General features: G+C 40.1%; 1 protein-coding gene across 1 annotated transcript in view; it reads left to right on the top strand.

Moving 5' to 3' along the window:
* tsc22d3 (TSC22 domain family, member 3) overlaps positions 1–12,697 on the top strand; it is a 41,548-nt gene extending 28,851 nt beyond the window's left edge. Inside the window, exons 2-3 of the mRNA XM_085362852.1 lie at positions 10,433–10,484; positions 11,060–12,697. Of these exons, the coding sequence (XP_085218978.1) occupies positions 10,433–10,484; positions 11,060–11,329 (322 nt within the window). The 3' untranslated portion in view covers positions 11,330–12,697. The remainder of the gene's footprint in view (positions 1–10,432; positions 10,485–11,059) is intronic.
* The last annotated feature ends 216 nt before the right edge of the window (positions 12,698–12,913 follow it).

The raw sequence follows: 12,913 nt of genomic DNA, 5'->3' as shown, positions 1-12,913 counted from the left end.
GGATTTCTTGGCTTCAACGTTAAATGGTTTGGTGATACTATTTGGAATGGGGGGGGAATCAAATTAGGTGCTGAATATACATGAGTTCCCTTCACAGCTGCACTTGTATCAGCTTTCCCTTTGAGAAAAAAGTCAATGTGGCTTTCCTCAGTAAATGCCTTTAATGCAATTTTAAAGATTGGGTATATTTATGGACTTATTTACATATAAACAAGCCTAATTTCATGCAGCTGCTCCACCGATTCCAAGTCTGTAGCAATCAGTCAGAGTTTTCAATAGCATTGCCTCAAGCTATAACACAAATACCGGGTAAGATCCCTGGAGGGAACATTAAAGGCCTACATTCATTACAAATGAGAAGCGGTCCTCGCCCTGTTTCTGTTTGCGTTACTATTTCTGGTCGGAACACTTACAGTAGTGTGAAGTAGCCTGCATGTGTATGTGTAGGTGTTTGTTCCAGGAACAGTATGTGTGCTTAAGCAGTAGCTTTAATAATGATATATTCTTTTACACACTGAAAAAACTATTTTGCCTTTAAGGTGATTTAAAGTCTTGGGTAAACTGCACATCTCACCCACAGCAGATATATTACACATTATTCTATCATCTTTGTTTTGATATACAGCGTTTTGTATGATCTGAGTCATTCATGTGGTCTTGTTAAAGGAGAATAATATAGGTCGTTGGGCTTGTAGAGATCGATGAAGCAGGTTGCGATGGAACCTCCTCAGGCTAATGGTAGGAACTTAGGAGAAAGCACCCGTGTCTTAGCTTCAAAGTAATTTTACCAAGAAATGAGTGATGATTTATCTGATATTTTCTTTCAAAAAACAGCAAATGTCTGTATTTAGTAGTTTAAAAGAATCTAAAAAACGAATAATAGCTGAATAACAGATGTAAGAGACCCCTCAGAACATAAAGTAACTGAGGCAACATAAAAGGTTTAGAATTCTTTCGAGTTCTTTTGAAAGACTTACGACATATTTCTTTGGAAACTGTTTTCCATTTTGTTGCAAGGCGGTTTGTTTGATGCTCGTTTGTGTTAAAGCTGCAAATGTGCTTTTCTGTCATAATGACCGGGAATGACTTGTTTCAAATTATCCGTGGGAACTTTGTCATTGCTCCATCGTCGTGTCGCAGGTGACAAAGGATTAGCTTTAATACTCAGCGGAGAAGCCTGCTGGAGTCTGTGGGAACGATTCAGTGTTTGGATGACACTGACAGTGAGAGTTAGCAGGGTGTCCATCATCCAGTTAAATCCAGATCATGCTGACAAGGTCATACGCGCGCGAGTATGCACGTATGCAAACGTGTGACCAACTGGATTCATCAGCATACACACAGGCAAGCAAAACACAAGCAAACACATAAACACACACCAGAGGATGGCTCAATGAGGCCTAAGCTCCCTCCAGTGTTGTCCCAGTTGTTGGTGACTCGGGTCACACAGCTGCAAGCTCAGCTAGCTCAGCCTCAGCTGGAAAGCGACGAAGATGGAAAAATGAAGAAATCACAAGAAAGAATATACATAAAATGAAAGGTCGTAACATGAATATGAGGAATAGTTTGAAGAAGATGAAAAGAATAATGATACTATAAAACATGCATGTGAAAGTGAGCTAAAAAGAAAAAGATGTTCATCTTTTCCTTATTGTTAAAAAGCTGCAGACTGCTCATTATTCTAGTCCATAAAGTATAAACAAATTTCCCACGTGTGGGACTAATAAAGGTTATCTTATCTTATCTTATCTTATAAAAAGAATAAAATATTTTTTGTAATTTTGCCTCTTTACACCATCACAGTAAATTTCAAACCAGTCAAAATGTGACTGAAGTGCATTTTCAGCTTTAACTCAAAGGGTAGAGCAAAAACATTCACGAATTACAGACAGTTTCATGGCCAGGTGAAGCCCCTTCCCTTGATATTTCATGACCACTAGTTACACTCAAGTACAGGAAAGCCAGAAGAACCTTTCCAGAAAACCTCTGAGAGTCTTCACAGGTCTGCAAAGAGGATGGACACATGAAACCAAAATGAACTTGTATCAGTTCAATGGGAATATAAAACAATGGAGAAGGAGAGAAACAAGCTCATGATGTGAAACATCAATGCATCATCTGTGTGGCATAGGCATGTATGGCTGGCAGTGGAACTGGATCACTAAGGCAGCAGGATGAATTCTGAAATGTATGGGCGTATTCTCTCTGCTCACATTCACTCAGTTGCTCTATAACTGATCAGACAGTGCACGACTCAAATCATACTGCAAAACCAGCCCGAGAGTTTCTCAAGGCAAAGAAATGTGATATTCTTCAGTGGCCAGGTCAGTCACCTGATCTCTGCCCATTAGATCATGCTTTTCAGTTATTAAAGTTAAAAGTGAAAACAGAAAGACAGACAAACAAGGAGTGGATGAAAGTGGTTTCTATTGAAGACCTGACAGAGCCCACGGGTTGTCTTTAACTACAATAATTTTGTTCTAAGTATTAAACACAGTACTTAAATTTAGCATGATTCTATTTTGGTCAACTAATTTTGAACATCTGGGAATTGGGGACTATTGATAGAAATTATTAGGAGTAATAAAGTGTTAATAAACTACTTTTTCACAAAACCTATGAATTAAATCTGAAAGTCTGCACTTCAGTCAGATCTTAGCTTTGATTTAAAATTCACTATGCTAGTGTACAGAGATATAATTAAAAAAGTGACATTAGCCAAACATTTATAGCTCTAACTGTATTTACTTATACTGTATGCTTGCCAGTGACAGCCATGATTATGATGAACATCCTGTGCTAAAATCACATTTCTAATTGCTTACTAATGTTCTAGTTGCTGATAGGGTTGACAGTAAATCCAACCAACTCCTGACAAGTTAAACCTGATACTATCATTTAGTATCAACGGATGAATGTGTGTAACATTCAACTTTGCTGCAGATCCACCAGACTGCAGTGGATTTCAGTGAAGCCTGTGCCCATATCTAGTCCGATGTCAGCATTCCATAGTTAGACAGATTAATGGCAGTGAACTCTGCAACCCTTTGTTCTGGGATGTGATCCAGCCATGCGAAGTGTCATCCACTAGATCCAGTCTTTAAATATATACATACTTTCACGTAAACACAGAATGTTTTTTTTTATCTGTCTTGGATACATATTTTTTATTTTAAATGTTTCCATTATCAACTGAACAGAATATAGTATTGGGTAGACCCATAGTTCCTTTCCAGTTTGCACCCCTGTAGCGTTTTGAGAGATCACTAAACTGCATCCATACTAGTCAGAGAGTTTGCCATCTTTCAGAGTGAACAATATGGTGTGTCTGCATGTGTGTGCGCGTGTTCTCCTCTGCCAATGTCAGTGTAAACGCAGTAAAACACAGATGGGAATCCTAAGGGCTACTGACTCGAACATACTGTTTGTGGGGGGAAGATTTGGGGCTGGGATATGAATGTTGCCTGACAGGGTTTCACCTGTGATATTCCCTTAACACAGTCCTCTGGGCCTCCGCTCTACTTCAGTATTTTCACAGTAAATTTAGCCGGAACATGTTGCTCGTTAGAATACAAGGTAAATCTTTACATTATGGCCTGAAGCTGTCTGACTTCTGCTGAGTTGCATTCTGGTGCCAGATGCAGCAAAGTCCCCACGCTTGTTAACTGCAATATACTGCACATCACCATTTCTACAATAGTGCCTGTTCTTCTATTAGTTACGGTGAAAGCTACTGTAAATGAACTGAATATAATTATGTATTGGCTAAAATGAAATATAATAACAATTTCTGGTAAGCAAACCATTCAAACGGACCTTTATGTTGCCGTGGGAAACTGCATTAAGCCGGTAGTCCTTGTCTTGTCTTTTTAATGATAATGAACACAGGTTAGCACCCAGACAGCTGTTATAAAGCAAAGGAGGTTCTCTATCAAGGGACTAATCAGATAGGTACAGTTCCCTACAGATGGCGAGGACTACACATGTTCACGAACGCACACACACACCTGTTTGTTGTAGCTTCTGATTTAGTGAGATTGGGCTTTTAAAAAACAAGCGAAGAAATGTTTCTTCTTTATACTATGAAGATCACAATTAAAGCCTTTAATGTAGATAAGTAATCCCCTCAAAGTTGGTATTTATTTTTTTGCCTGTAATTTAGTAAACCTGCTTAATACAGCAGCTGGTGGCTGATATTTATATCCCAGGTGTGTAATTTCTTCCTTTTTTCCTCTTTCTGTTTCACTGAAAATCAATCTAGGATTTACATCATCACTGCTCTTCTGAAATTATACGACAGCAAAAGTCATATTTACATTTTTTCCCCAAAGCTCATTCTTATTCTGTTCATTTCTTTTAAGAGTCGGGGAAACACAGTTATTCAAATTTCTTAAAGTTACTTAACACCACATGTTGTAACATGATCGACTGTCTGGTCGGTAGGAAGATTACTTTCTCGAGACATGTAATTACAGGGCACCTTTGGTGTGGCGGAAAAACAAAAGCAAGGGGCTCAAAAACTGGTTGGCACACTGTCATCTTCTTGCTTACTGCAGGCAAATTGAGAAATATGTCAGGGGGTTACATAAAAAGTAAACACTACATTAAGTGGGATACGTAATCCATACCTTACAGGACAAAAATGCCCTGAGCTGCACAAATGTGACCTTGTAAAACTGTAGGAAAGCAGGTTTCCTTGCGTGACCTTGCAGAATACACAGTGATTAAATATTACAGATTTAACATGAACTGCTCCTGAACTGCTCTGTACAGCAAAGTAAGCAGATCTGGAGGAAAGCTGTCCAAGAAAAACAACCCTGAATGCTGATAGAGATCTGTGATTGTTTGACACTGTGAACTGAGTTAACCCGAAATTCCTCTGCTACAAGGAAATATAGATGGCAATTTGTTAATTTCCAAGCAGTGTGGTAAAATTAACCGACCAAATTATCAGTGCTGACTAAAAGCTTATTGCCTTTATATTTTATTTCCTTAAAATATGCCACAGACTCCCATTTCTGGATGAAGATGGATGAAGCTTTCTGTCTGATAGCCCTACATATGCACTGGAGATTTGCTTGAAGAACTGGTTTCACATACTGTCCTGTTGTGTAAAACCACACTCGTCTGTGTATCACAGTCTACAGACTATCAAATGTCTTGTCAACAGACTGGATTAAATGGAGACAGACATGCGAGACACTTACATGGAGCTGTCAAATTAAAAAGAAACTAGTTATGCAAAGCGTGGGTTCATTTTGGTGTTACACCTTTAACAACAGCAGTAGCTCTTCAAACATTTACACCCTTTGATTACAATGAAAGCATACTGCAGTTGACAAACCCAGCAATTAAAAGTACTTTGGGATTTTTTAACTCAAGTACATGATAAGGCATGTTGCATAAGAGGCAGCTGAGCTAAGTTATATGCAAATTACAAGGAGTTGTGTAATGAGGTGTCCAAAAAACTTGTTTTGTGGTGTAAAGGTTCATTACATTAACAAGTTTGTTTCACATGATAGGAGAATGGCCCGATTATATTTTTATTGCACTTATAATGGCCGATTACATGAGGTAAGGAGACAGGCATGATGATTGTTCCCTTTAGGTGCAGTCAGAGAAATACCTTTTGCTTTGTTTGCCTCAAAGAGGCACTCCAGTGATTTAGAGATGAAACCGCTGGCGCCATTTCAGCAAACTGGCATTTTCATTGTAACTCTGAGGCCATTGTATTCAGCCAGATTGGAGACGCATCATACAAGTGTCAGCCTGAGCATGGCACTCACAGCTATGGCTGCATATCCAGAGGTTTCGCCAGACCTCAATTGTCTCTTTGTGCTCTGAGAAAACAGCTGCTGAGAGCAAACAACAGCAGAACAGTGAGCTAACACTAAGAGGGCTTTCGACTCTTGAACAGCCTCTTCATTTGGAAGCCAGAATGGGACAGTCTAAGACGCGTCCTGCTGAAGTTGCCCCTCTTGGGGCACGGCCACCCTCCCCTAGGTCGGTGTGCGCCCTCCGGCTGGCCGAACAATCCCAGAGATTCTGCTGTCACTACCAGCACTTCAACTTTCCTGAGAGACCTATGAGCTACTCACCCCCTTACTCACCGAGTCTGTTCAAGAGGCCAGATCGGCGGTAAGTGGGGGCGGCCGAGGACAGTAGGAGAATTTGTCTTGCTTGTGGTGTGGGGACATTTGCCAGGCTCGACAGTAACATGTGTCGGTGACAGATGCGCACGCCAAAGGCGGTTAAAGAGAAGACGAGCTCTGGAGGCTGGCAGCTTGTCAACATCTAAATGATATAGAGTTGTCATTGCAGTATTTTCAGCAGTTACAATCCTTAAATGAAACGATTGCCGTTACAGTTTTCATAATGTTCAATCTGCTCATGTGGTGAGAAACAGCACTAGAAGAAAATGCTGCAGCTTCAGGCTCATTATCAGATGTACTTATGGGGATTACTAGAGTAACACGTTCGTTTGGGGTGTTATTTTGGACTGTTGCTCATGGTGACTTTGAAAAATGGATTTTTGTGCCCGCGGCACTGAAAGCGGGAAAAGTGATATCACTACCAGTCCTTGGATAGCAGTGTCAATCCTGTCATCACTCTCTGCCTGCACAATATATCACATAAAGAAATGTTACATTCAATACCAGGGCATGAATTTATTGAAACATCTCATGAGAGAGACCAAGGCCATGGCTCAAGAGTCTGAGGTGATGAGATAATAACGACTGCCTCTGGGTGTCCTAGTGTATGAATGAGTTCAGTGTGAATTCAGTATTCATTGTTTGTGACTCCTTCCTCCAAAATGGGACTATCACTGCTGGGCAGGGTAATTCACCTGTCTCTCATTGCTCGAAGCGGGCTGGATATTAAACCTGGCAGCTGAACTGTCGCAGCACGAAATCTGAGACGACAGGCACGATGGGCCCTAATACCCAGTCACTGTGCTTTCTGCTAAGCCTTGTTAGTCCAACCAGAAGTCAGCCCTTCCACTTTAATTGTTTTGTTATGTAACACAACTCCTTCTTCTCCTCTTTCAAAAAAACAGAAGGAAAAAAAAGGAATTTGGTTTTTAAAGTTATAAAAAGTTAGAGGTCTGGGATTATTTAATATTTTAAATGCAGGTCCACGGTCTTTAGGCATGTGTGATCATGCAAAAAATATCTTTGGACTCATAATTGAATTATTTTATTCAGATAACATCCTAATTTTTTTTCTGTCCTTATTTAAATAGACCTAATATCCTTTTGAAAGATATGACTGAAAGGATGTGGATTATGAATGAGCAAAATTTAATAGAGTTGATCCCCTCAGCAGGGAATCTGCATAAAAGTTATCCATGGTTGAATATTCCACAAGTTGATGTGCCTGTAGAAGAATTGTTATGCAGAGACTCTTTAATAAAATTGTAATTGGCTTATTATCAGTATTGAATCAGATAATTGCAACAACAAAATGGAACATAATGTGACAGCTGAGAAGTGCCGGGAAATTACATTAAAGCTATTAAAACCTGCAGCGAAAACAAGGTCTATTACGCAATAATAGCAGTGGGTAATGCGATGGAAAAAATGGGATGACAGCAGGTGTTCTCTCTCTGTATCCTTTGTAGTTATCCTATGTGACAAATGACTTATTATTTTATGCTTTGTGTGGATGCATTTGAGCTTCATGTGGTAACATGCCCGTTCGAAAAGGCCTCGCTTAGAGAGCGTTGCAAATTGATGTACTCCAGTAAGAGGTTGTTGATGCTTGATGTAACTACGCAGGGGTGGTCAATTAACTTTCCCAAGGGGGCCACATGAGAAACTGGGACTGTTGTGGAGGGTAGTACTAATAAGCTGAACTCAATTTTGCTCAATATTAATTTTATCACTTTAAAAGCTTGTTGGTACAGCCCTCCACAACAATCCCAGTTTCCCAGTGAGCCCCTTGGGAAAATTAATTGCCCACCTCTGCTATAGAAGTACAGATCACCCATTAAATATCCTGCAGTATGTTGTTTATTGGCTGAGACAATGGACTGTAGTGTGATAAAAACTAAAAGGAACAAGAAATGATGTGGTAGGCATATACCATATGAACAAGTAGGAGCTAAGTCCTTAACTATAAATATAGAATGCCATTTGAGAATTTCCAGAACTGGAAAAACAACCTGGAAATGTACGGTGTACGGAAAATTCCCAAGGAAACACCAGGTTCCCTCTAATTAATTTTGTTGCCCAAGTGCACTGTAGTCTACATTTTCACCACTAGAGTCCGGTAGAGTTCAGACATAGACTGATTGGAAATTTACCTGTGGATAGGACGGAAAAGTACCTATACATGTGCATATGGTACGTGTGGATGGTGCAGGACATTCCGTTAGAGCATATACTGTGAAAAACTCCAGAGTATCATCAACCAGTCATGTGAACAAAATGTGAGGGTTTTTTTCTTTTACATGTCGGTAACACTGTCAGTACTGACATGTAAAGTAACTCGATAAAAAAAAGAAATAAAAAAAAAAACAATCTTCCTAAGAAGTCACATTAAAAATCACTTGTTAAATAAGCCCGTTTAATAAATTAGCCATATGACAGTATAAGGAAAAACTTTTTGGCTTTATTTACATCAATCGAGGGTTTTAATTTGCTGCAAGAACGAGTAACAGTGCAGGCTAACGTGTTCAGATAGTTTGTTTTCTACTACTTGTTGCAGCTTTGCGGATTTCGGTTTGTGGGTTCGCAGAGACTCACGAGAAGTTCAGCAGCGGGGCAGAGCTGACGCTGCCTTCAAATGCTGACGTTTAAGCTCGGCATTTGGAGTAGTAACTGTTTACTAAAAGGGTAATGAAACCTAATTGTTTATCGTGACTGCTTTGCTTTAACTGGTGCACGGCTAAACTATCAAAAAGGTTTACTGATGAGAAGTGATTCAAGACCCACATCAAGCTTATATTTCTTTCATTTTAAAGGGTTATGATTGCTTATATAAGTGATAAGTATTATATACCTTATATATATATATATATATATATATATATATATATATATATATATATATATATATATATATATATATATATATATATGCAATAATTATCATATAGCCATGTTAATGATCTGATAAAACAGATAAAAGGAAGGATGCAAAATTAATGCATCACTTTAGTATTTGGGATTTTTATTAGTTCTGAACGTCATTGCATCATGCTTATCCTGATTATACTGAACCTGCAGAGGAAAAAAAACATAAAAAGTAGTTAAATGAAGACCAAACACATAATCAATGCTACAGCCAATCTTATGATCAAGGTATTGAATGATCACTACGTGACCTATGGTTTAACTATTATGTCAAAAAAACAACAAAAATGCTGAGGTCGTGGCTGTTTATCAATCTCACACTGTTCTTGTTTTTTGCTCATGACACTGGAAGGCACCAAAAAGAAAAAAACTGCCCCCCTCCCTTCACCCCTCCTTCTCAGCTTATTTGACTAATTCATGCACGCGTCATGTGACGTCAGAACGGCAGTCGTTCAAATACTGGCCGGTGGCAGAAATAGCATCAGACAGTCGCTTGTAAAAATCCGCGAAGCTGACAAACCTGACACAGCACTGCGCTTAGCCCGAAGCGAGTTAGTGCATCGTTGCTAAAGACGAAACAAACCCGGATCCCTATTTAGCTGATCAACCAGCCGCAAACGTGGCGAGAAATATTATCCAAACGAGTCTGGTACTCAACATGAGCACGGAGATGTTCGCTAAAACACCAATGGAGGTTGCCGTCTACCAGTTGCATAACTTCTCCATCTCTTTCTTCTCCTCTTTACTCGGAGGAGACGTTGTTTCGGTCAAACTTGACAACAGGTAATTATCTTTGCGATATGGTCATCAAATACTTGAATACGGTTCTTTTTTATTTATGTGTGAGGTTTTACCAAACGTTCGTCTGTTTTGTTCTTTTTCTTTTATTTCCTCATTCTGCTTCAATACTGAATGCTTTGCTGGTGGTTCAAAACACATTTATGTGCTCGATTTCTGATGTTAAGAGTTCCCAAATGCTTTCTGCTGAGCTGTGTTTCTCTCTGCTGCCTTTGTGGACTTTGAACAGATATCTGTTCTGCCCTATTTGCCTTATCGCTAGCTGGCTGCCGCATACTCAGTAACAAGGTTACACTGAAACCTAAATAAAACCTTAATCTGACTCCAAAAGCAATTGACGTGTAGTTTATGTTTGGCAAAAGTAGCCAAGATACCAGCGGAGCAAACGGTTTTCATTTCCGTTTGGAATGCTTTCTGTTTCACCTTAGTAACCCTGGGAATTCCCAGAATTGGAGCGACATGTTTTCTTTGTTTTTCTTTTGTGGAATATGAGGTGACTTGAAGAGTTTTAAGTTGCAGAATGTTAATTAATGGGCTCTATTTCTTCTCTTTTGCAGTGCCTCTGGTGCTAGCGTTGTGGCCATCGACAACAAAATCGAGCAGGCCATGGTAAGCTAATAACACACCAGCCACTACACCGAGATGCATTACACATGCATGCAGTGTACAAGTAGCATAGCTGTTTCCTTCAAAGTGATAATAACCACAAAGTTAAAATGTTAATTCTGTATCACAGTAGATATTTTCCCTCCCAGACCTTAAAACTGTGAGATTTTGCTAGATTTCTTTACTAAAGGTTAATTCATACATCAGAACAGTTATAATCAACGACCGCCCAAAATACAGTTATGTAAAATCAGCTCTGTGAAGTGTCTAGGAAGTCCCTGCAATGTGACCGTAGCACAGGCTGCTGCACGCTTTATTGACGTGCAAAGTAGTAAACGTGCAGGAATGTGCACCTTTGAGTTAAGTAACATGTGAACTTTATTGTGCCTGCTAGATCACAAGAAGTACATGTGAGACTAGGAGTAAAATATAGTAGCAGATATCCTCTAATGGAAAAACTTGGCTGGCAAACCCAGTCCTTCTTTTAGACTGTGCAAGCAATCAAACCAGCCTTGCAGGCTGTAACAGTTGCTCTGTTTTATGTACCTAAACTAACCTCTCTTCTTTTGCTATGACAGGACCTTGTCAAGAACCACCTGATGTATGCAGTGCGTGAGGAGGTGGAGATCCTCAAGGAACAGATCAAGGAGCTGGCTGAGAAGAACAACCAGCTGGAGAGAGAGAACTACCTGCTGAAGAACCTAGCCAGTCCAGAGCAGCTGGAGAAGTTCCAGTCGCGCATCCCGACGGATGTGCTGTTACCCCTGGACAATCAGAACATCCAGGGCACTCCGGAACAGCAGCAGCAGCAGCAGACCTGCAACCACAGCACTGGTTCTGCTGTATAAGTGGCTCTGCCTTGGGGCGGGCAGAGCCACTGTCTCTTTCCAATTATGGACCTCCATTTGAATGAAAGCGTCATTAAATCGCTGCCGCAGAGATCTCTTCAAAACAATGAAGGTGAAGCATCTGGGCTTTAAATGATCGATGGGACACAAACGAACTGTTGACACTGATAAGCACAGACCAGAACTGAAGACGCTCTGACCGGTGCCATGTCAGGCCCGTCCTCTGATACCGTCCAGCTTTTTGTCATGTTCCCTCTAATGTAGACGAAAGTGTTAAGAGTAGCGAGAAGGTTCTGACTAGACACAGTCGAGAACTTGCTGACAGAGGGCGGCTTTCCCTGCCTAGCCTAACCCTTCCAATAGGTGAGAAGGTGTTGATCGGGCTGGCCCTGCAGGTGCTTGACTTGGAAAAGTGTGGAGAGTTTGCTCTTCCATTACTCACAGGAAACCCATCTGAGACGGCCCTCCAGGTCTCAGTGAGAGGTGCCCCATTGCGTGGATTTGTCTCAAAAGCCTTGCAGCAGTACATTTCAGTCTCATAACAAAGACTTTACCTGTACCGACAATGTATTGCTGATGTGTTTGTGTACATCCGAGCATAACACCAATAATTAACAGAATAAGCTGGGCAACAGAGGTAGAGGTCAGTACAGATTAATGTTTTTAGAGCTGGTGAACCGATCAGTATACTGTTAATGATTCAAAAAGTGTAATTTTGTATTGCCTGCAGTTGGGGCTTGCTGCTTATGGGGGAAAATTAATCCTGCTCTGTTTTTGTTTTTGATTTTGGAACAAAAATCAGTCGTTTGTAAAGTAGGAACATTGTGTTTTTTCTTCAAACGTTTCTTATTTTGTAATATATGGTGCATATCTGTTTTCCTAACTCTTGACGGAATAACTACAATGTACATAGAGTTTAAAAGTCCTGAGATTAACATAGTATAGCTTGCTTGCAAGCAGACACCTGCATTTCTCGCTGCAGATGCACTCCTGACTGTAGCAGCGTCATCGAGCATCTGGCCTGTTTACCTGCTCAGATGCCAACTCGAAAACAATGGCATGACAACAGTGCCTGTAAAGAAAGAGAGGAACGCATTCTCACACTGTCCTCAGTTGCTGCTGTTGTTATTGTTGTTGTTTTCTAGCTACCAAAGACTCGTTATGTTTTCCACACAACAGCAGACGCTGAGCAAACCAGGACCATGTGCAAAACTTCACAGGGAGAAGTCTTCGTCGTAACTAGAGCTGACCTTTGTATTTGTTTTGTAAAAGATGACTGTATTGTTGCTGTAATGTATCCTCAAGAGTTGTTCACTAGATGTTTGGATACAACTGCACATTTGCAATAAACCTTGTTTACATTATAAAATAAGCTGACATTGTCGCTCTCTCTCTTTTTCTTTTTCTAAATTAAGTCTGTCCTTCGGTTCATACTATATAGTGTCTGTAGTTTTTAAGTAGGGCTGGTAGTGTTAGTACTAAGAATATCATCCCATCACTAAAATGTCATGTGGTACCATCACATGCTTTTGTTGCTGAATTTTAGTAATAAGAGTGGGATACATTCAAGAATGGCTATCTTTA

Source organism: Diplotaxodon limnothrissa, linkage group LG2 (genome assembly GCF_057381915.1).
Source record: "Diplotaxodon limnothrissa isolate DT_005_m linkage group LG2, D_limnothrissa_male_GT1.1, whole genome shotgun sequence".
Classification (NCBI taxonomy): Eukaryota; Metazoa; Chordata; class Actinopteri; order Cichliformes; family Cichlidae; genus Diplotaxodon; species Diplotaxodon limnothrissa.
Note: the sequence above shows the minus strand (reverse complement) of the source record. Positions and strands in the feature narration are given on the sequence as shown.